This window comes from Hyla sarda, chromosome 2 (genome assembly GCF_029499605.1).
Source record: "Hyla sarda isolate aHylSar1 chromosome 2, aHylSar1.hap1, whole genome shotgun sequence".
Taxonomy (NCBI): Eukaryota; Metazoa; Chordata; class Amphibia; order Anura; family Hylidae; genus Hyla; species Hyla sarda.
The window spans coordinates 340,609,549-340,633,957 of NC_079190.1; the positions used below are offsets into that span (position 1 = coordinate 340,609,549).

Genomic DNA, 24,409 nt, shown 5'->3' on the forward strand with positions numbered 1-24,409 from the left:
CGATTTATATCTTTATTAAGAGTATTTTTTTAAATTTTTTTACCAATTTTTGTTTTTACTGATCAGTGTTATCGGCTATCTTCTGCTCTGGTCTGCTCGATCTCGGTCCAAAGCAGAAGACCCCAGGAGACTGACTGAGGCAGGTGAGTTTAGGGGCCATCTTAGATGATCGGATGGCAGGCATCAGTGCGATCCCTAGTTGCTGATGGCAACCAGGACCTGCCGTGCATGATATAGGATGAAAATATAAGTCCTAGTGGGTTAAGTTCCAGTGCACCTTTACGTCCTATGCCTGTTTTTTTTCTAAGCAGTACAATAATAGAAGAGTGTAAAGATGGGCATCAATTCAGTCGTATTGACCCACAGAATAAGGAGAACATGATGTCATTTTTACCATAAGCTGCACTGTGTATAAACAAAAAAACAAATTGCTAAATTGCATGTTTATCAATTTCCCACCATAAAAATTTTTGGTTGTTCCATAGATTTTATGCTAATATAAAAGATGTTGTTACTCAAAGCCAAAATGGGCTGTGTGTGGCCAAACATTTTTATTATATTATTATTAACAGGGGAACGGATGACTGAAAGTAAAAAAAAAATTATTATTATTATTTTTTTTTTTTTTGCAGCCCCGGCACAATAGGATGAAACTTTTTTTTCACAATACTACTCCTTTAATTATTTAAGGAGTTAAAGGGGTATTCCAGGCCAAAACTTTTTTTTTATATATCAACTGGCTCCGGAAAGTTAAACAGATTTGTAAATTACTTGAGTTGTTTTCTGTCTAACTGCTCTCTGATGACTCACGTCCCGGGAGCTGTGCAGTTCCTATGGGGATATTCTCCCATTATGCACAGCTCCCGGGACGTGACATCATCATTGAGCAGTTAGACAGAAAACTTCAGAAGCTAATAACTATTGGAACGATTAAGATTTTTTTTATAGAAGTAATTTACAAATCTGTTAAACTTTCCGGAGCCAGTTGATATATATATATATTAAAAAAAAAAGGTTTTGCCTGGAATACCCCTTTAAGTTGTGGAGTAATTTATGAAGGTATCTAACATAAAGGCCCCTCAAATCCACTTTGTAAACTGCTTAGCAAAAATCCGGTTTTGAAATACATTGTAGATGTGAATGAAAAATTTATTTGCGTGGCAAGACTTTCTCAAACAAGCAGAAAATTTTTAATCTTGAAAAAAAAAATTTTTTTTTAATTTTTCACAAAAAAAGCTGAATATAATCAACCAAAATTTACTACTAATATTAAATACAATGAAGGAGATTTATCATTGTCTTTAGAGCTGTTTTTGTGTGTATATTTATCTTAAAAATTGGTGCTGTGCAACTTTTTGGTTTACCTTAGCTTACCTTTTTAGTGTATGTGTAGAAAAGTCCCAATACATGCTACCTTTTCATCTATAGGGTTAAACAGTCTATGCCTTTCACACTGCCGCTGAGCACCGCCACAAAGGCCTCTTTCTGCCTTTAATGGCTGTTAGTGTGTCCTTGTCCTATGGTTGTATATGCAGTCTTTTTTTTTTTTATAAACTTTACATTTTTTTGTATATACTGTACGATAAATATTAGGGGTGGCATTTGTAGGATTTGTACTGATGCAGCTTGCATTGCTGCACTGAACTAGATTGGAAGTCCTTAAAGAACTGTAGAATTTTGTTCATATGAAGACTGTATGACACTTATCCCTAAAGCAATGTTTTACTTACCTCCTGCTACTAAACCAGACTCTCCCAATTGTATTGCAACTCCAAAACCTCCAAGCTTGACAGGGGCAGAATTTTCTTTTGAAGCGAGGAGTACACAGTGCGGCTAAATAAAAAAAATAAAAAACATTCAAATGTTAGCACACTGCCTGTGTAGAATTTTATTCATTTTAGGTTTGTTTTATGATAGCTCAAATATACCCTTTTCATAAAGTTATTGCATAGAAAAAAACCATTTAGAAATAAAAGATTCTGATAATCTATGGCTGCTCCATATGTTTTAGCAGCACTTTTTTTTGAAATATTTAAATAAAAAAAAATACAGCCAAATAAAATAAGCCTTTTCTAAATAAAAATCACATTAAATGGGTACTCCACTGGGGGAAAAAAATGTTTTTTAATCAACTGGTGGCAAAAAGTTTAAGAAATTTGTAAATTACTTCTATTTAAAAATCTTAACCCTTCCAGTACTTATCAGCTACTGTTTACTACAGAGTAAGTTCTTTTCTTTTCCTTTCTGTCTGACCACAAGTGCTCTCTGCTGACACCTCTGTCCATTTTAGGAACTGTCCAGAGCAAGATATATATGCTATGGAGATTGCTGACACCTCTGTCCATTTTAGGAACTGCCCAGAGCAGGATATATTTGCTATGGAGATTGCTGACACCTCTGTCCATTTTAGGAACTGCCCAGAGCAGGATATATTTGCTATGGAGATTTACTCCTGCTCTGGACAGTTCCTAGAATGGAAAGAGGTGTCAGCAATCTCCATAGAAAATATATCCTGCTCAGGACAGTTCCTGACATGGACAGAGAGCACTTAGACAGAGGAAGTCCAAAAAGAAAAGAACTTCCTCTGTAGTATATAGCAGCTGATTAGTACTGGAAGGGTGAAGATTTTTTAATAAAAGTAATTTACAAATCATTTCAAACAGTAACCAACCCCTGGTTACTGTTTGAAAATATTGTTTTAAATTTCCAGCACCTGGTGTAGGTGCACAACCTCCTTACCTCGGCTAGTTAATTGTGAGCTGCACAACCCTTTTTGTTTAATTTACAAATCTGTTTAACTTTCTGGCATCAGTTGATTAAAAAAAAAAAAATAAGTTTTTCAGTGGAGTACCCCTTTAACCCCTTAAGGACCAAGCCCATTTTGACCTTAAGGACCAGGGCAATTTCATTTTTGAATTCTCGTTTTTCCTCCACGATTTCTAAAATCCATAACTTTTTATATTTCCCTCTACAGACCGATATAAGGGCTTGTTTTTTGTGTGACCAATTGTACTTTGTAAGGAAACCTCTCATTTTACCATAAAATGTACAGCCAACCCAAAAAAATATTTTTTTAGGGAGGAAATTTAAATGAAAACCACAATTTTGCACATTTTGGAGGGTTTCGTTTTCACACTGTACACTTTGAGGTAAAAATGACATGTGTTCTTTATTCTGTGGGTCAATACAATTAAAATAATACCCATGGCTAGATACTTTTATATTTTTGTACCGCTAAAAACAAAACAAAAAACAACAACAACTTTTTGTACAAAATCAGTAATCTAAAATCACCCTATTTTGAACACCTATTTACCCATTTACGTCCGTGGTCATTAAGGGGTTATTGGCTGGAAGAGACCATATGATTCCACAAAAGTGAAATGTAAAGATGTCTCAATCCTGTTTTCAATGAATTTTTTTAAACTTTAAACACTTTTTAAAAGGGAAACTGACAGGCTGCTGCTACACTCAGTTACATGATGTCTTACATACAGAAATTGGTAAAGGCATTTACACGATAAGGCCCCCCCCATTATTGTATTGCTACAGCTCTTCTCTGCACAATGGAGGAGGTGAGCCTTGCACTATGCTAGCCCATCGGATGAATATTCAATATACTTCACAATCACGTGAGCTCTCGGTTATCGCTAGTTTCCAGGCGTAGTGAGAGCGTAACCTGGGATCTGCTACAAGGGTTTAGTGTGGTCATCAGTTCCTCTTTAAGTCCCTATTTAGGAATATTATGGTATACATGAAGTTGTTGCTCCATATATCTGCCTGACATTACCAACCTTCAGATGACCACCACAGCTCCCCCACGGGCAGTAACCCAACTTTAAAAGACTCCTGAATGGCAGAATATCAGTAACATCTGGTACTTCTATTCATGTGTCCTCTCCAAAATGGCTGCTGTACCAAACAGATATTTCCTTGAGGAGAGTGGGAAGGCTGGGTGGTAGGCAGTACACAAAGCTGAAGACGAACTGTGAGACCTGCACTGTGATTTGCCGAATACTTTCAGAAAAATGCAGCCTTTAACAATATGAAAGCCATGTCCATGTAAGTGTGGCTCTGGAAGCATGTGGCCGCCAATCTGTGTGGCCTTACTTTAAGGGTATATTTACACATGGTAGACTTAATGGTAGACTTAGACTGAATAATCTTTTCAATAATTCTGGACGGCTTGTTTCAACAGCATTCACATGAAATTCTGCAAGCATTATCCAAATAAATTTGTGCAAGAAGTTTCCAAAAAGGGCTATGGATTGTCTTGAAGTGGGAACATTGCTCAAAGTAAAGATAAAGCTCTTTAATCTCTAGGGCAGAGATTCACAACGGGGGTGCCATGGGAATTTGCCGTCTAATTCTCCGCCCCAGGCCTGCGCGCCTGTGACTCACGGCATCGGCGAGGGGAGAGAGGGAGGAAGCTTGTGATTGCGCACAGCGCACACAGCATCCCCCTCCCATTTTTTTTTTTTTTTTTTTTTGAGGGGTGCCCCGAGCCGAAAAAGGTTGGAAAACACTGCTCTAGGGGTTAAACATAGAACAACAACAAAAAAAACAATGCATGAGCTGTAGGGGAGATATTCTTATCTTCTAAGATTAGTATAACAAAGGCCTGTACGTTATTGGTTTGGGGAGCTTGAAATGAGCGGCTACCCCGAAGCTTGGACATTACCCACTGCTAAAGTTTTTGGATGGGTCATTTGTACTGTATGTTTTACCTAAATATTGACAAATGTATATAGGAAGACACAGTATGACAAAAGGAAAGTGCATTGCATTAACATACAGCTGTTATACCATCCAAGAAAAACTATGAATCTCAAAATAACAAAAAGAAGGAACTTTGTAGTTTGCAATCTGATCTCTTCTGCAAATGTATTTAACACTTCTAAATAGGTTACAAAGCATACACTTGTTTTTTCTGATGTACAAGCTTATTTTAAAAATGAAAAATGTGATATACATTAAAAAGAAACTGAACTGAATGAATGGATGTTTCACATAAGCACAGTTTAAAGGAAATCTGTCATTAGTGTCACCCACACTAATGGCCTAATACCCCTCCTTATTTGGGCAGCAGGCTTGGTCACCGCCGCTGATTCTACAAGCCTGTTTGCACCCGGAAAGAGTGAGGAAGCAGCAGCTGTGATGTCTGGCAGATGACACTGATTATGATAATACTTACTTATCCCCGATCTGTGGCCTCTTTGCCTAATACCCCTCCTTATTTGGGCAGCAGGCTTGTTTGCACCCGGAAAGAGTGAGGAAGCAGCAGCTGTGATGTCTGCGCTCTTCTGGAGCTCGACCAGCGCACCAAGCCTGCCGCCCGCAAGAGGAAAAAACGGGCAGACGGGGCCACGGACTGGAGGAAGGTAAGTAGTATCATCCTCGTCCCCCCCCACTACATGCCTGTACCGAGAGGTTAGTGCAGGTGATGCGGATGACAGATTCCCTTTAAGGAGTTGACAAACACAATTCTGTTACAGATGATACATCTTTGTAGAATAGTAAACAGTGTACACTGTGCAGCTTTGTCAAATTAAAATACAAAAACAGTAGGAGTCAGGAAACAGCTCTACCCTAGGAAACAAGGACCAACAATATTATTATCTCCTTGTGATGCCCAGATTTTTATCAAGGCAATAACAAACTTCAGTTCTGTAAAGTTAGCTACAGATTTTAGGCCAAAAAGGCCAATTTAAAAAGCGTTATCAGGGGTACATAACATTTTAATATTTGGCGAGGGGGTAGCATTCCTACTTCTCTCTCCTAATTCCCCACAGCCCTTGGTTTGATGAGATCTGATCCCAACTTGTCATGCTTCTTCCAGCTGCCAAGTAGGGCCATCTCAGCAAGCACTGCTCAATTAGCCAATCAATGGATGCAGTGGTGTCCCATCTCGGGAAGTGCAGAGTCCCCTTAGACAGTTCATCTTCAAAGCAGGAAGAGGCAGTGACAAACAAGAGATCAGGGGCTACGAGGATTAGCATAGGAGAGCAGGGCTTTTTACATTAACCTAAGTTCTATATAAAAAGCTTTAAGCCCCCAGACACCCCTTCACACTATATTCATGATATTGGTTAAGTGTACAGTCACTGGAAAGTAATCCATACCAGATTACAAATCTGCATTCCACTAGTAGAAAGGGGGGGGGGGGCAGTCAGTTATTTGTTGTTTAACATATATTCTGTCATCCAGAACAAATAAAAAATAAGTACTGAGTAAAATTACTAATGTACTTATCACATAGGTTTTCTCATTAAAATAAAATAAGTACCAATAAAAACTATGGATCATGGCACAAAAAATTAGCCCTCATTTAGCTTCGTATGTGGAAAAATTTAAGTGTTATAGGGGTCAGAAGAGAACAATTTTAAGCATACAATTTTTTTTTACAAAAAGTAGTAAAGTAAAATAAAACCTATATAAGGTGGGTATCATTTAAATTGGACCTAGAAAGTGAAATCCCCAAAAGTTGCAAAATGTTTTTTTTTTTTTTGACAAATTGTTTTTATTTTACCGTAGATTTGCTGGTAAAATGAGTGATATTACAAAGCACAATTGGTGGCACAAAAAAACAAGCTCTTATATGGGTCTGTAGCTGGCAAATTGAAGGAGTTATTTTTAGAAAGCGAGGAGGAAAATATAAAAGTGCAAAAATGAAAAACACTGCATCCTTAAGGGGTTAAAAACACTAGAGAATGAGTGAAGAAAGATCATACATAACAGACTAGAAAAGTACTTATAGTGGTGTTAATAAACAAAAATTTAAAAAAAGCTTCCTTTGCCATTAAAGCTACAAATGTGATTTAAGGCACATCTCAACATAAATACGTCGAAAAATAAGCATACACCATTCAAAAAGTAAAAAAAGGTACATTTTGATGGCAGGTTCACTTTAATGCAAGCTATACATAAATAATAGGTCAATGCATTTCTTGTCATTTTATAACAGGGCAGACATTTCATCAGAAGTCTCGGATTCTACTTGCACAGCATTTCAGAAGCTAAAAGGAAGCAGGCGTAACAATATGATCTAACAAGACAAGACTATCTGGAAAAAAAAAAACATTGAAGAAGTGTAAATTTTCAAGGACCAAAACAGGTTAGTAACTATCAAAAATGGATTCAGCTACAACAGTACTTCTTATATAAGGTTTAGATGGATTACTATGCAATCTTAATTCGTTTATACTTCATATGATACACCACATCTAACATGTAAATCGTAATTACTGAGGTTTTAGGAAGTGTCCCAAGAAGACAGTTCTATTACGTACAATTCGCATGAAATTACATTATAAAAAGGAAATTTATGCACAGATATTTAACTTACATTAGGGAAATTATGGTGAACCATTTAGGTCCTGAGTGTAGACATTTACATTAGAATATCTAATTTTTATTATAGATTTATTATACTATATTTGAAAGATCACAACATGGTCTTTTAGCAAAATAATAAACATTTGGTGTCAGCCACGGTTTGCACTCTTTTTCTGCCACAGAAGAGCAGCCTTTCATTTTGCTACACCCTGAACTCTAGTCACCGTTTTCTGAAAATGGGAAGCTAGGCTGAAAAAGGAAGCTATGGCATATTTGTCAATTCTACTGGAATGCCTAGAAGACTAACAAGAGAAAAAGGAGCTCTCCCAGACTCCAAGAAGGGCGAGCAAATCACCTGGTTGGTGCATCTTTTTATAATTATACTCCCCCCATTCCTGCACCCCTCCTCACATCCAGGTGCCTCTGGAGAGAATGTCCTAAAGCTGGTCCCATTATCTAATCTGCAGTAGTGCCCAGGAGTAAAGAGAGGTAACTATATCTTTGGTCTGTGGGTCTGTAAAATTTTTAAGGTGGCCTTAACTGGGGTCTATATTAAGGGAGCTTTTGATTACTACTTTTGGGGTCTGTATTCATTCTAAAACATGATGAAGGGGGTCTATTACTCAGAAAATTGGTTCAGGTCCTATATAAACTGTCAGGGCATATAACAAAATATTGTATGGAACGCACAACACACAGTTTTGTATTATACTATTCTAAATTTCCTTGATGCTCCTACTCAAAAGTTAATAAGTTGACAAATCTAACACAGACATAAAATGTCTTTGATTTCAGCAACAATGTTACAATGTTTTAGAAACCTTAAACCTATTGTAAAATGTATAAATACTAAATACAAGAACAGGCTGACTAAATATACAGTTATCAAATCTGCTTGCGTCTAGGATTCTAATGTTAAACCAGTACAGACATGAGCATTTCGGCTTTTGTACAGTAAGTTTAACAAAACTCAGTAAATTTAAAGAAGAGAAAAAATTATCTTCAATGCAACAAACTAAAATGAATCCTTTTCTTAATAAGTGAGAAAAAGAGTAACTGTTTTTGCTAGATATTCATACATATACTTAGTACGCCCCCTGGAGTTTTAAAGTGGTAAACCATAATTAAAAATGATATTAGCTTGCAGTCTTATCAGATCGTAGCATTGTGTGTATATACTTTGTTGTAGAATACTACTACGGCAGCTGGGAGTTATAGCTTTGCAACAGCTGGTTGCACCCTGGTTAGGAAACACTGTACTAAGGATACACAAGGCAGCTCTTTTCACACCAAATCTCCCAGAAAGTGCCAGAAAGTTTCCTGGGCATAAGTAAAAAATACCAATAGACTCCCACACACCCATGGAGACCCAAAGAGCGTTGCCCTTCAAACCAGTAAATATTTTTAGGTTTCTTGCAGTAGCAACATGCACCAGCACAGCAGACTGCACTATTTCATCCGGTAATATGTGGGCAGGATGACAGATCTGTGGTTGGCACTTATCTCGCAGTGCTGGGGTCTTGGGCTCTAATCTGACCAAGTACAACATCTGCAAAGAAGTTGTAAATAATACCTTGGTTTTCCATTTCCTCCCACACTATAAAAAAACCTACTGACTGGTTAAACCGTGCAAGCCCCCAGCAGGAGAGATAGAAACTAAGTCCAGCAGAAGACATAGGATGCATGCGCTGGATCCTGTTGATGAAGGTGCATGCGCAAAGTTCCGGAGCAGTGGTTAGTGATGGTGCAGGCGCACACGGCAAGGAGGTGCAGCGGACGTGTGCACAGACGCAAGAGGATGTGGAGGAGATGATGAAGTACACCGGAGCCGCGACCCAGAAGGAATTAAAGGAGATCCATATTGGCAGCACTGATAGGATGCAATAGAGGTATAGATGCCTGCGATTTGTAGCAGGTAAGGGAAGTGTCATGGCGTAAGAGGGGTCAAGCTAATAAATAGCAGATTTTGCCAGCCACGTGCGTGAAGGCCCATTTCCTCCTCATGACGTTGCCACGGTGATGAAACATGTAAAGGGGGCACGCATATAGTTTTTAACAATAGGTTTTGGTGTTATAAAAGTGGTTGCTGCAGAACCACTGTAATCAATACAAGCCAGCTGGATATAACGAACGTTTATCACCAACATTCTTACCCTGTTTTAAAGTTGCACTCTTTTGTTTAATTATATTATAACCTAATAAAAGTGAAGTATTAAGGTTGGGCATTAATAGTTTTTTTTTTTTACCCCAGGCTTAGACCTGTGGGTTTGGTTATTATTCAGTTGTCCCCTTACTCACCTGAGGTTTAATTTATAATAGTGTCGGCACATCCGACACATCTGAGGCAGTGTTCAGTCATTTAGTTTACACTGAATTCTGCAGCTTCAAATTCTGCACATTAAATATGTGCAGGATATAGTACGTGAATACATCCCAACATGGGAACCTATATACAATATTGTTCAGTGGCATCAGTCAGAAGTATCCTTCAGTGGTATCCTCCCCCCCCCCCCCCCCCCAAACAAAAAAAAAACAGCATATACTTCTAATGGACACTGAATGATGTAGAGTGTGTGTGTGTGTGTGTGTGTGTGTGTGTGTGAGAAAGCAGCCTCAAATTCAGTCAAAGCAACTGAACTTCATAGATCCTGTTTGCAAACCAAAAGAATAAATACAGAAAGTATTTAGGAAAACCAGCTTTCAGTAAACATTATCTGGTTCCAATATCCTTTTATTTTTTCCCCCTTTTTATTGTAGCTTAATATACATTTTGCTGTCTTTACAGGAAGAAATGGATTCCACTAGCAATGCCTATATTACATGGACTATACACTTAAACACAATGGACAATTTTACTGCACAGATTGAAAACGTCACATTCCTGAACAATTCCCATGTGTGCACTATGGATGAATCGGCACTAAACTACTTTCTTATGATCTTCTACTCATTCATTTTTATTATTGGACTGATGGGCAACGGTTTGGCACTGTATGTGTTTTTATGTATTCACAGTAAAAGAAACTCTGTGCAAGTGTATCTCCTAAATGCGGCCATTGCAGATCTTCTCTTGATTGTATGCCTTCCATTTCGGATAATGTATCATATTTCAGAGGAGTGGAAAATGGGCATCGTTTTCTGCAAGGTTGTTGGCAACCTATTTTACATGAATATGTACATAAGTATTGTCCTTTTGGGTCTTATCAGCATGGACCGTTACATTAAAGTGAAGAAATCTCAGAGAAGGCACAGTGTGTCAAAAAAGAAATTTAGCATCCAGATCTGCTGTGGCCTGTGGGCGGCAGCAATCTTCTCTGGAATGCTTCTCATTGCTACACAATCCATTAAAGAACAATCTTCTCCTAATCTGTGTTTCCACTATACAGACCGGAAAGACAAAGTCTGGCAAGCAGCATTTAATTACTTTGTGGTGCTCATCTTTTGGATTGTTTTTGTTCTGCTTTTATTATCCTATGCAAAAATTGGAAAAAACCTTCAGAGGATCTCTAGGGAGCGAGCCTATATACCAAATGCTGGCAAGTACAGTCGTACAGCATACAAGTCATTCTTCGTGCTCTTTATCTTCACTGTTTGCTTTGTGCCTTATCATACATTCAGGATTGCTTACATAGCAACGCAACTGCAAACTCTCTCTTGCTACTGGGTGGATATAGTTCACAAAACCAATGAGATAACCTTAATGTTTTCTGCGGTTAACAGTTGTCTAGACCCCATTATGTACTTCTTGTTGTCCAATACTGTCCGTAAAACAGTGTTTCAGCTCCTTTGGAGAACCAGCAGAGATAGCAGTAGAAGTGAAAGCAACACCTCAGATCTTCATCCAGGACATACTCTTCCTGAAAGCATTAACAATGCCTATTCCCAGACTCCTACTCCAATAAATAAAAGGAGACTCCGAATGACTGCAATTGAAAACTTGTAGAATGGCATTAGGGTTAAAGAGTCTGGTCAACTAACCATATCGATCACTTATCTACCAAATAAACATTTACTGGGGATAGTCACGTGCATTACTGATCCATTCACAGAGGGCACTTGAGAACTGCTTTCCTCTAGATTAGTGTGGGTTTTTGGGAAACCCCAGGGATCACACATGTATCACCTGTCCTGTGAATAGGTAATAAGTGCTGTGGGTGTACCTACCCTTTTAAGTAGCATTTTAAAAAAAATAGTTAATTTATTGGTTCACACACTAAAGTTGTCCATATATAAAATTAGTGTTGTTCTTTATAAAAAAAATAGGTTTAATTTCACATATATATCTGCGTTTATCCATTTTAAATGTACAAACATTTGTAAAAATGTTCTGCCTGCTTTTTTTTTTCTATGACTTGTTACCCTTTGTTTTGTCCAATATATAAAGTGGTTCCACATATGCAGTTCAATATTAGTTTACCAACTGTTAGTTTGCAGGTTTTGGCAAAAAAAATGTAGAAATTTTTTAAACAGTTGCTTATTTTTGCAAAAAGTTGTCATTCCTATTTTTTGAGAGTGCTGGAGTAAGTGTGTGCAATATCATATAGGTCGCCAACTGTTCAGGAAGGGAACAGAAAGTGATCAGGTCATTTAGGAGAACCACTGTGCAATAATGTACACTATTTTACCTTAAAACAGCACACCTTTACTCTACCATACAGTTCACTAAGCACCCAGTACACATCTGATTCTACCAACTTTGCGTAGTGGCAAAACCCTTTAATGGAGCGTTCACATGTGCATATTTTTGCTGCAGATCTGCTGCAGATTTGCTGCTGCAGATTTTGCTGCCCATTGACTTTAAATCTGCAGCAGAAAATACGCATGTGTAAACAAACACGCCCTTAGGGTGCGTTCACACGGGCGTATTTGTCAGCGGATCCGCAGCATGCGGATCCGCTGACAAGGCCCCTAAAGTGCTGCCCTCTTTGTGCCTGCTAATAGTGGCAATCCGCCGCTACCAGCAGACACACTGCGATGTGCGAGTTACCCTGCAGTGTACTCGCACACATCACGGCCGATCCCTGTGTAGCTCAGGGAGTCGGGGGAGCGGCCGCGATGTGCGGATACACTGCGACTTGCACTTCACAGTGTGTCTGCTGGTAGCGGCGGATTGCCGCTATTAGCAGGCACAAAGAGGGCAGCACTTTAGGGGCTTTGTCAGCAGATACACAGCTGCAGATCCGCTGACAAATACGCCCGTGTGAACGCACCCTAAGGGTGTATTCACATGTACAGTATCTTGCACATATTTGATGAACAGAATTTGAAGCTGCAGTTTTGATGCTGCAGAGTTCTATGTAAAACTAATTGACTGAACACCGCTTATAATCTGCAGCTTCAAATATGGCATGATAGTGTACGTATGAATATACCCTTAAACATTAAGGTGATCATGGCTTCTAGTAAATTCTTTTCACAATCTTTTCTAGTGCAGCAATGGAAACAAACAGATTTAGATATCCAGTAAACATTAAGGCCTACTTGTGTGTGGCTGGGAAGACCTATCATCTCTATATAGAAATTATCGTTCTAGAGCATACAGAATTTGTTAGTTGATGCCAAAACTCACTGATTCTATGCAAAATATTTGGTTTTTTCCTCCTTTTGTGCTGGTCATGCCATTTTTATCAAAAAGTGGGCAGGGCTCAGCAGTAGGGGCATGAAAGAAAATTGGCATGAATTCTATCAAAACTTGACTCCAGCTCCTAGTGTAGATGTGGTGAACAGAGCCAAAAGATGTTTGAAATGTATTAAAAGGTATCTGTGTTTCTTAAATCAAACTTTAACCAATCATGGCAACAACATCATGTACAATCCCAGTCTTCAGAAAATTCCACCCATTAAGTTCTTAATGGGACTTTTATATTTAAATCTACACAAAATGTTTTACATCTTGACAAAATGACTGCACAAGTTTTGTATTTGTCTTTAGTTTTATTAAGCAGAATTTAACAATTTGCCTCTAAACTGACTATTTAGCGCTGCTTTGTTGTGAGATGTGGACCCTAACAGCGTAGCTATACATGTGCAACCATCACCTTTAACCCCAGAATATATTTGGTTAAAATTTTTTTTTTTATATATTTGCGTGAATGCTCTATACGTCTGGACAGTGGAGGGATCCCTAGTGGTGAGAATACTGTCTTGTCCCTGCAGCTAGTGTATGTGTGTCTCTAAATGAAGAAGAAATGCAGAATGTTTTGGTAGGACAAGCAGGTCTCTGTGCAGACTGCCAGCTTGTCAATCAGCCTGCTGTGTGAGCTGGGGGGGGGGGGGGGGGGGGTTGTCACAGAGCAGCCAGTTATCAGCTCCGAGGAATGAGGAAGAAAGTTCCTACATGAGATGTGAGGGCAAGCATCATTTAATTTGGAGTGTGAGTAACCTAAACAAGGCAATTAGGATTCATGAAAGTAAGAAAACCAGGATTTAAAAGGAGTTCTCTAAGCTAAAACTTTTAACCCCGCTGTGCCCGGGCTGTAAAACTATACATAATAAACTTTCACTTACCTGCCTACGATCCTCCGTTGTTCGGATATCGCCGCCCCGTTCTCTTCCACTTCCTGCGGGTCGTTGACTTCACTCTGCGCTCAGCCTATCAGCGGCCGCAGCAATGTCCCGTCGCGGCCACTGATAGGCTGAGTGCAGAGTGAAGTCACCGACCCGCAGGAAGTGGAAGAGACCGGGACAGCGATATAGTAACAATGGGGGATCGTAGGCAGGTAAGTGAAAGTTTATTATGTATAGTTTTACAGCCCGGGCACAGCGGGAGAAAAAAAAATTCAGTTGGGGAACTCCTTTAAGCAAACAAACAGGATCAGCAACAGCTAAAAGAGAAAGCCTGGAGCATTTTATATATTATTTATTAAATCTCTTGACAGTTACACGTTGACTTGTGGCCAGTTTCAGATGAGAATAAGAGAATAATATGTCCATATTTCTGCACCAATATAAAGGTCTCAAGACCTGGCCTAGCCACAGATCTACCACAGTTATCCAGACAAGGAGACAGACTATTCTTTTTCAAAATTAAGCAGTACATGTGAACGTACAAAACATTTAAGCATCCTGCAGTTTAAAAGCCTCTTCAAGCGCCCCCAAAAATTGTAGACAAAAGATACAAAAAATGGTGCACACCAGTACTTTATTTACTGTCAAGGGGATTGACTAAGACTGACAGAGGACTTCACTGCGATCTCAGACAGCGAATGACACGGTATTTAGCATGAATGGGGGGGGGGGGGGGGGGGGGGGGGGCACATTTGAAGCCAAGGGATTCAAAACCCCTATGCTTCTCAGTGTGTATACATTTATCATCCTGGAACTAACAAATACATGTTCTTCATAAAAAAAAGATGAGAATTTCCATGTGTTTTAAAGAGTACATATTTGCACTGCCTGTAAATAAAGCAGATGTGTTTATAGAGTTCTGCATTGTGTCGTTATTTTAATTCCAGCTGAAAATTTATGCATATGCTGACAAACCAATGACATGCATTCATTGCACGCTGTTTTCTTCATACTAGATAATTATTACAAACAAAATCTAAAGACTTGAAAGTACAGTAGCTTTGACCACTTAAATAGGCACTGACATTTCAACAAACTTTGCAGAGATCAATAGTGCAAGCTAATATAAGAAACTCTGTAATATCTTTTTAGACAAAAGTAATTTGTGCTCCTTTTTCATAATCCCCTTCTCAGCTCCTAAACTCATCCACTCTGAAAATGAGCTTAGCTTTGTCCTCTTGAGAGACACCGAGGCCAGAGACACCGAGGCCAGAGACACCGAGGCCAGAGACACCGAGGCCAGAGAAAGAGACTGAGGCAGAAAAAAAGGGAACAGAGGCAGAGGAGAGATAGACAAAAAATAAATAAAGAAAAAGCATGATCGAGTGCAAGAAAAAGAGAGGGGGGAGAAGCAGAGAGAATATCTTCCCACCGACCCGGATACGGCACGACATTCCTGTTTTTGTGGTGATGTCCCTCTGTCCCGATATGGTCCACACCTGTCCTACTTGTCACAGACATCCCAGGGGCTGCACAGTGTACAGGAGCAATGGTCCTTCATTACTGAAAAACATGTTACTGTAGAGACCACATGATTCGCCTCCTTTTTAAGGCTCCTGCGCTGATCCACTCATAGCTTATAGTGGGGGAGAAGTGCTGCACCTCTGTATGTCAATAGAAGCAGCAGTCAGCAAGGAGGAAAAAGAACTTCTACAGTGGATTGTGGACCGGGGGCTGAATGTAGGGAGCGGACACACAGGAGGTCGGAGGTGACATGGGCGCTGATGAGGCTGCTATGGGCAGTCAAGCGTTAAGCCAGTGGGTCGCGCAAATCCCATGCCCTCTTGCACCCTAGGTCTCACTCCACGCTGAGCTCACAAAGCAGCGCCATGCTCTCCTGCTGTCTACCAGTCTCTCCTGCAGATTTGCTTTCAAATTCGCAGTGGCTCTCAGTTGCTGAAAATCCGCTACAGACCTCATTGAAGTCAATAGGGTCTGCGGTGGACTTTCAGCAGCGTGGTAAATATGCTGTGAAGTTGAAAGTAAATCTGCTCGTGTGAACGCGCCCTAAGGGTGTATTTGTACACACAGGATGCACTGCGGAAGTAGTAAGATCTGCAACTGCTTTGTAAAGTCAGAAACTGCAGCTCCTGTGCCTGTTTATCGACACCCCTTATATCCCTATATAACGTTTAGTAAACCAGAAAAAAAAAATTGTGAGGGGACATTGAAAAAAAAATAAAAATAAAATAATAATAATAATAATTGTCCTTTAAGTAGCTTTTTTATTTTTTTAACTATTTTCAGCCACCTATAGAGTTTATATTTTTTTTATTGGGGGTCTGGTCCCATCCTATAATCAACCAGATAAGAGGACCAGGAAGAGAGATGCCCCCCTGGTGGGATCAGAGGGGAGGGGGGGGGGGGGGGGGATGGAGTCTCCCTCCAAAAAAGGCATATATAATATTTAACAATACTAGACTCAGGGTGTTCAATGCTGTGGAACAAGCTGACAAGACCATCCTAAGAACAGCTGGAACTCACTCATGGAATGCTATACCATCATGCTGTAAGAACTTAATTTTTGTTTTCTGAACTTGCCTTGCTAAACTCTTTTATACATTTTTGTAACTATGTCATTTGTTTATTTTTATGCATAGCACTGTGATACCTTTTATCAGATTAAATGTTTAATTAATCAGCTCTGGTCTTTGATCTCTAAATATATGAGCTCACCTTTCTGAAGGCAGCTCTGGTGGAAACACGTATCTAAGGGTTAATTTGGTGACTTGCTGGGACTAGTAGTGGATACCCAGAGGTCTGGCAGCTTTAACCCTTGCACCATCACACTCTCTCTAATGTCTTGGCTGGACCGATAGGGTGTGATTGTGACACCAGGCAAAACCATATATTATATTATTATATATTATATATATATATATATATATATATATATATATATATATATATATATATATATATATATACATACACACACACACATATACACATACATACACACATCTATCTATCTATCAACTGGCTCCGGAAAGTTAAACAGATTTGTAAATTACTTCTATTAAAAAAATCTTAATCCTTCCAATAGTTATTTGCTTCTGAAGTTTTCTGTCTAACTGCTCAATGATGATGTCACGTCCCGGGAGCTGTGCATGATGGGAGAATATCCCCATAGGAACTGCACAGCTCCCGGGAAGTGAGTCATCAGAGAGCTGTTAGAAAAGAACAACTCAACTTCAGAAGCTAATAACTAGTCAAAATTAGGCTGTAGTAGTGTAGTGTGTGACCTCCCTACAATGCCTGGGCATTCTCCTGATGAGGTGGTGGATGGTCTCCTGAGGGATGTCCCCCCCCCCCCCCAGACCAATAATCAAGCATCCGCCAACTTCTGGACAGTCTGTGGTGCAATGTGGCCTTGGAGGGAGACATGATGTCCCAGATGTGCTCTATCTGATTCAGGTCTGGGGAACGGGCGGGCCAGTCCATAGCATCAATGCCTTCCTCTTGCAGGAACTGCTGACACACTCCAGCCCCATGAGATCTAGCATTGTCTTGCATTAGAAGGAACCCAGAGCCAATCGCACCAGCATATGGTCTCACAAGGGATCTGAGGAGCTCCTCTCGGTACCTTATGGCAGTCAGGCTACCTCTGGCAAGCACATGGGAGGGCTGTGTGGCCCACCAAAGAAATGCCACCCCACACCATTAATGACCCATTGCCAAACCGGTCATGCTGGAGGATGTTGTAGGCAGCAAAATGTTCTCCATGGAGTCTCCAGACTGTCACGTCTGTCATGTGCTCAATGTGAACCTGCTTTCATCTGTGAAGAGCCCAGGGCGCCAGTGACGAATTTGCCAATCTTTGTGTTCTCTGGCAAATGCCAAACATCCTCCACCTGTGGATGTCAGGCTTTAATACCACCCTCAGAGTCTGTTTCTGAACGTTTGAGTGGACACATGCACATGTGTGGCCTGCTGGAGGTCATTTTGCAAGGCTCTGGCAGTCCCCTTTTGATTAGTAAAAATTATTTTCTCAGGATTTTCCTTACTTCTCCAATATTCACAGCCCCCAAGCCTCCATACAACCACAAATACACTTACTGCAAAGAAAAAGCTAAACCACATTGTCAAAAAGGAAATTAAGAAGTAACATGTACAGTGTAAATTTAGCTAGAAGTTGTTGAAACAGACAGACACACATTAAACACATATTGGTTTACAAAAATGCACACTTTGCCAGTTACTTTAACACACAGCCATGAGCACCACACTATAGCACATTTCCATATGCTGGTACCAATATCTTACAAAAAAAAAAAAAAAAGTAAAGCTATGCATTTTCATATCTATTTAGTAACTCAATAGAAGCAGGTCAGTGAGGAACTGAAATAACCTGCAATCCCATAAGCAGTATGATGCGGTTTACATTCACTTTCAATCTGACTAAAATATACAGTATATTCTAGATAATGTATATTTATTAGGTGGCCCTACACTTGTAAATACTGTACTTGATTAGACTTCAAAATTGCAGGCATGTTCTTCTAGGCGAGCAAGAATTATTAACACTGGCCGATCCGCAGGAGAGGATCTGAACTACTGCACCACCAAAAACATTTAGGACAGCATTTAAATGCCACTGTCCGCTTTGAGAGAGAGGCATTTAACCCCTTAAGGACCCGGGGTTTTTCCGTTTTTGCATTTTCGTTTTTTGCTCCTTGGCTTTAAAAAATCATAACTCTTTCAATTTTGCACCTAAAAATACATATGACATCATTACAAAGTAGAATTGGTGGCGCAAAAAATAAGCCGACAGTCATTTTGCCCAAAAATCTACGGTGAAACGGAAAAAAAAATCATTGTGCGACAAAATGGAAAAAAAAAAACGCAGTTTTGTAACTTTTGGGGGCTTCCGTCTCTACGTAGTAAATTTTTCAGTAAAAATAACACCTTATCTTTATTCTGTAGGTCCATACGGTTAAAATGATACCCTACTTATATAAGTTTGATTTTGGCGGACTTCTGGAAAAAATCATAGCTACATGCAGGAAAAATTAATACGTTTAAAATTGTCATCTTCTGACCCCTATAATTTTTTTATTTTTCCGCATATGGGGCGGTATGAGGGCTCATTTTTTGCACCGTGATCTGAAGTTTTTAGCGATACCATTTTGCATTGATAGGACTTATTGATCGCTTTTTATAAATTTTTTAATTACCGTATATACTCGAGTATAAGCCGACCCGAGTATAAGCCGAGACCCCTAATTTCAACCCAAAATCCCAGGAAAAGTTATTGACTCGAGTATAAGCCTAGGGTGGGAAATACCTCATCCCCCCCTGTCATCATCCAGACCCGTCATTAACATCCTCATCATCATCCCCTTGTCATCATCCCACACATCCCCCCTTCATCATCCTCTTATCATCCCACACATCCCCCCTTCATCATCCCCTTATCATCCCGCACATCCCCCCTTCATCATCCCCTTATCATCCCCTTATCATCCCCTTATCATCCCCTTATCATCCCCTTATCATCCCCTTATCATCCCCTTATCATCCCCTTATCATCCCCTTATCATCCCCTTATCATCCCGCACATCCCCCCTTCATCATCCCCTTATCCCGCACATCCCCCCTTCATCATCCCCTTATCATCCCCTTATCATCCCACACCCCCCCCCCTTCATCATCCCCTTGTCATCATCCCACACATCCCCCCTTCATCATCCCCTTATCATCCCACACATCCCCCCTTCATCATCCCCTTATCATCCCGCACATCCCCCCTTCATCATCCCCTTATCATCCCACACCCCCCCCTTCATCATCCCCACCCCCCCCTTCATCATCCCCACCCCCCTTCATCATCCCCACACCCCCCCTTCATCATCCTCTTCTCATCAGTCTTCAACCTGCGGACCTCCAGAGGTTTCAAAACTACAACTCCCAGCAAGCCCGGGCAGCCATCGGCTGTCCGGGCTTGCTGGGAGTTGTAGTTTTGAAACCTCCGGAGGTCCGCAGGTTGAAGACCACTGCGGCCTTCAACATCATCCAGCCCCCTCTCACCCCCCTTTAGTTCTGAGTACTCACCTCCGCTCGGCGCTGGTCCGGTCCTGCAGGGCTGTCCGGTGAGGAGGTGGTCCGGTGAGGAGGTGGTCCGGGCTGCTATCTTCACCGGGGGCGCCTCTTCTCCGCGCTTCCGGCCCGGAATAGAGGCGTTGCCTTGACAATGACGCAGAAGCACCTATGCGTCGTTGTCACGGCAACGTGACTATTCTGAGGCCGGGCCCGAAGCGCTTAGAAGAGGCCTCCCCGGCGAAGATAGCAGCCCGGAACCAGTATCCCACCGGACCACCTCCTCACCGGACAGTCCTGCAGCACCGGACCAGCGCCGAGCGGAGGTGAGAACTAAAGGGGGTGAGAGGGGGCTGGATGATGTTGAAGGCCGCAGTGGTCTTCAACCTGCGGACCTCCGGAGGTTTCAAAACCGATGGCTGCCCGGGCTTGCTGGGAGTTGTAGTTTTGAAACCTCTGGAGGTCCGCAGGTTGAAGACCACTGCGGGTGGGGGAGTTCACTCGAGTATAAGCCGAGGGGGGTGTTTTCAGCACGAAAAATCGTGCTGAAAAACTCGGCCTATACTCGAGTATATACGGTATATAAAAAGTGACCAAAAATGCACTATTTTGTACTTTGGAATTTTTTTGCGCGCACGCCATTGACCGAGTGGTTTAATTAATGACATTTTTATAATTCGGACATTTCCGCACATGTTTATTTTTATTTACACTGTTTTTTTTTTATTGGAAAAGGGGGGTGATTCAAACTTTTAATAGGGGAGGAGTTAAATGATCTTTATTCACTTTTTTTTCACTTTTTTTTTTGCAGTGTTATAGCTCCCATAGGGACCTATAACACTGCACACACTGATCATCATTGATCACTGGTTTCTCATAGGAAACCAGTGATCGGCGATTCTGCCGCTTGACTGCTCATGCCTGGATCTCAGGCACTGAGCAGTCATTCAGCGATCGGACAACGAGGAGGCAGGTAGGGGCCCTCCCGCTGTCCTGTAAGCTGTTCGGGATGCCGCGATTAGCCGCGGCTATCCCGAACAGCCCAACTGAGCTAGCCGGCAACTTTCACTTTTAGCCGCGCGGCTCAGCTCTGAGCGCACGGCTAAAGGGTTAATAGCGTGCGGCGCCGCGATCGGCGCTGCGCACTATTAGAGGCAGGTCCCGGCATCACTATGACGCCGGGCCCGCTGTGATGACGCGGGGTTACTGTGTAACCCCGCGTTATATCAGGAGAGCAGGACCAAGGACGTACCGATACGTCCTTGGTCCTTAAGGGGTTAAACTGTTAAAGGGGTACTAGGGTGGAAAATTTTTTTTTTACAAATCAACTGGTGCCAGAAAGTTTAACAGATTTGCAAATTACTTCTATTAAAAAATCTTAATCATTCCAGTACTACTTAACTGCTGAATACTACAGAGGAAATTCTTTCCTTTTTGGAACACAGTGCTTTCTGCTGACATCATGACCACAATGCTCTCTGCTGACATCTCTGTTCATTTTAGGAACTGTCCAGAGCACCATATGTTTGCTATGGGGATTTTCTCCTACTCTGGACAGTTCTTAAAATGGACAGAGGTGTCAGCAGAGAGCACTGTGCTCGTGATGTCAGCAGAGAGCTCTGTGTTCCAAAAAGAAAATAATTTCCTCTGTAGTATTCAGCAGCTAATAAGTACTGGAAGGATTAAGATTTTTTTTTATAGAAGTAGTTTACAAATCTGTTTAACTTTCTGGCACCAGTTGATAAGTTGAAAATAATAAAAAAAAACTATAATAATTACTCCGGAGTACCCCTTTAAAGAATACCTGTCTATACTAACAGGCTGTGTTCCCCATCTACTCCTAAAATCCCTCAAAGAAAATGTAAAAAAAAGCTTTAATAATAAAGAAAAAGTTCTGTATCTTACTGTTCTTCTTGCTCATATAGTGCAATCTCTCAGCAGGAGAAAGTGGTAGTTTCCCAGCAGGCATGATATTACTGCAGCCTGCTAGGGGACCACTTCTGCCCTCACATCGTTGCAGTGTTGTGATGAATAGAAGACCTCAAGCTCTGTGCATCTTTCAGTGAGGCGCTTTGCAGCTTTCAGTGAGGCTCTGAGTAGAGAAACACTTCCTAAGTTTGGTTTCCTGCCAGGCCGGGAGGAAACCAAACTCACTGTATTAATTGCAGCAGGAAACAGAACAGAGCCACCTAGTGGCCGTTTTTTCTATTACATTTTAAACATATTTAGGTTGATAATTTTAAAAGCAAGTGAATGGGAAAGTGTCTGCTAATTACACAGGGAACACTATATTAAAAGATTTATTTGGTGCCAGGTACTCTTTAAAAGGAAAACTGTCAGCCTCCCCCACAGTAACCAGGGGTACTGGCTGGTTGTGTGGGGGACGCTGATCAGTTTGATCCTTACAGTGCTAGGATCCGCCATGCCGTTCGGACGTAATCTTCTATTTTCTGTATATTCAAATGAGATGCTAACTAGCACTCTGATGTCAGTGTCGGGCCGCAGCGTCGCCCAGCTCATCAATATTCCTCCACTCCCTCTTCTCCCCGCTCTGTAATGAAGAGAGTGGGGAGGAATATTGATGAGCTGGGCGGCGCTTCGGCCCGGCGCTGACATCAGAGTGCCAGTTAGCCCGGCCGGTGCCAATTTGCACCTCATTTGAATATACAGAAAATGGTAGATTAACCCCTTAAGGACACATGACGTTCTCATACATCTCCATTTCCGAGTCCTTAAGGACACATGACATATGAGAACGTCATGTGCTTTCCCACCCCCCCCCCCCCCCCCCCCCGCAGCCATCTGGTGCGGAGGCGGTGCCCGATGCCAGCTGAAATTCTTCCAGACAATTCAGTCCAGCGATCTGCGGCAGATTCCGGGTCAATCGGGTCTCCAGTGACCCGGAATTACTGGCTGATGGGGGCCGTTTCTGATGGCCCCGATCAGCCATAGCCAGCAGGGGTGAGGTGGCACTGGTGCCACCTCACGATCGCCCTGATTCGTCGTCCGGTTTACCGGCCGACCAATTAGGGCACCTGCTGCGGGTGTCACTCCCGCAACCCGCTCCGCCCCTCTTCCGGAGGACGTGAGCGGGTGCAGGATGTGGACCCCGGGAGCTGGGGACCCCGAACCCCGGCGTCAATGTTGGGATCGGGGCCCCAGGAGCAGCGGCTGCGGCGAGGGACTGACCTGCAGCGTGGATCAGGAGTTGGGTGAGTGACAGCCTCCTGCTGTTGCTTAGCAACAGCTCCCAGCATGCAAAAAGGGCATGGTGGGAGCTGTAGTTATGCAAAAGCAGGAGGCAGACCACCACAACTCCCAGCATTCCCTAATGGGCATGCTGGGACTTATAGTTTTGCAACAGCTGGAGGCACATTTTTTCTATGGAAAAGTGTACCTTCAGCTGTTGTATAACTACAACTCCCAGCTTGCACAAACAGCTTAAGTGCATGCTGGGAGTTGTAGTGGTGCATCTGCTGGTTGCATAACTACAACTCCCAGCATGCCTGTTGGCTGTCGGTGACTGCTGAGAGTTGTAGTTTTGCAACAGCTGAAGGCACACTGGTTGTGAAACACTGAGTTAAGTAGCAAACCAGTGTGTCTCCAGCTGTTGCATAACTACAATCCCCAGCATTCCCAGGCAAAGTAGTATGCCTCCAGCTGTTGCAAAACTACAATTCCCAGCATGCACTGATAGACCGTACATGCTGGGAGTTGTAGCTTTGCAACAGCTGGATGTCTACCCCCCCCCCCCCCCATGTGAATGTACAGGGTACACTCACATGGGCGGAGGTTTACAGTAAGTATCCGGCTACAAGTTTGAGCTGCGGTAAATTTTCTCAAACAACTGTGAATCCCCGTGCGACTGTACCGTAAAAACACTACACTACCACAAAATAAAATAAAAAGTAAAAAACACTACACATACTCCTACACAGCCCCCCTCCCCTCCCCAATAAAAATGAAAAACGTCTGGTACGCCACTGTTTCCAAAATGGAGCCTCCAGCTGTTGCAAAACAACTACTCCCAGTATTGCCAGACAGCCACTGACTGTCCAGGCATGCTGGGAGTTTTACAACAGCTGGAGGCACCCTGTTTGGTAATCACTGGTGTAGAAAACCCCCAAGTCCACCCCTATGCAAGCCCCTAATTTAGGCCTCAAATGCAAATGGCGCTCTCACTTTGGAGCCCTGTCGTATTTCAAGGCAACAGTTTAGGGTCACATATGGGGTATCGCCGTACTCGGGAGAAATTGAGTTACAAATTTTGGGTGGTATTTTCTGCTATTACCCTTTTTAAAAATGTGAAATTTTTGGGAAACCAAGCATTTTAGGTAAAACATTTTTATTTAATTTTTTTACATATGCAAAAGTAGTGAAACACCTGTGGGGTATTAACCCCTTAAGGACTCAGGGTTTTTCCGTTTTTGCACTTTCGTTTTTTCCTCCTTACCTTTTAAAAATCATA

The 24,409-nt window shown here is 41.7% G+C and overlaps 2 protein-coding genes across 14 annotated transcripts in view; one reads left to right on the top strand and one right to left on the bottom strand.

The window, feature by feature from the left end:
- GPR34 (G protein-coupled receptor 34) overlaps positions 1-12,214 on the top strand; it is a 65,327-nt gene extending 53,113 nt beyond the window's left edge. Inside the window, exons 3-4 of one of the 4 annotated variants that reach the window (XM_056558161.1) lie at positions 6,965-7,114; positions 10,121-12,214. In XM_056558161.1, coding sequence (XP_056414136.1) covers positions 10,127-11,278 — 1,152 coding nt within the window. In that variant the 5' untranslated portion in view covers positions 6,965-7,114; positions 10,121-10,126 and the 3' untranslated portion in view covers positions 11,279-12,214. Of the gene's footprint in view, positions 1-6,964; positions 7,115-7,458; positions 7,825-8,399; positions 9,251-10,120 lie in introns of those variants that run through there. The other 3 variants (XM_056558160.1, XM_056558162.1, XM_056558163.1) reach the window with 3 other exon arrangements.
- CASK (calcium/calmodulin dependent serine protein kinase) overlaps positions 1-24,409 on the bottom strand; it is a 349,672-nt gene that overhangs the window by 171,189 nt on the left and 154,074 nt on the right. For all 10 annotated transcript variants that reach the window (XM_056558155.1, XM_056558150.1, XM_056558151.1 and 7 more), the window contains exon 6: positions 1,731-1,833. In XM_056558155.1, the coding sequence (XP_056414130.1) occupies positions 1,731-1,833 (103 nt within the window). The remainder of the gene's footprint in view (positions 1-1,730; positions 1,834-24,409) is intronic.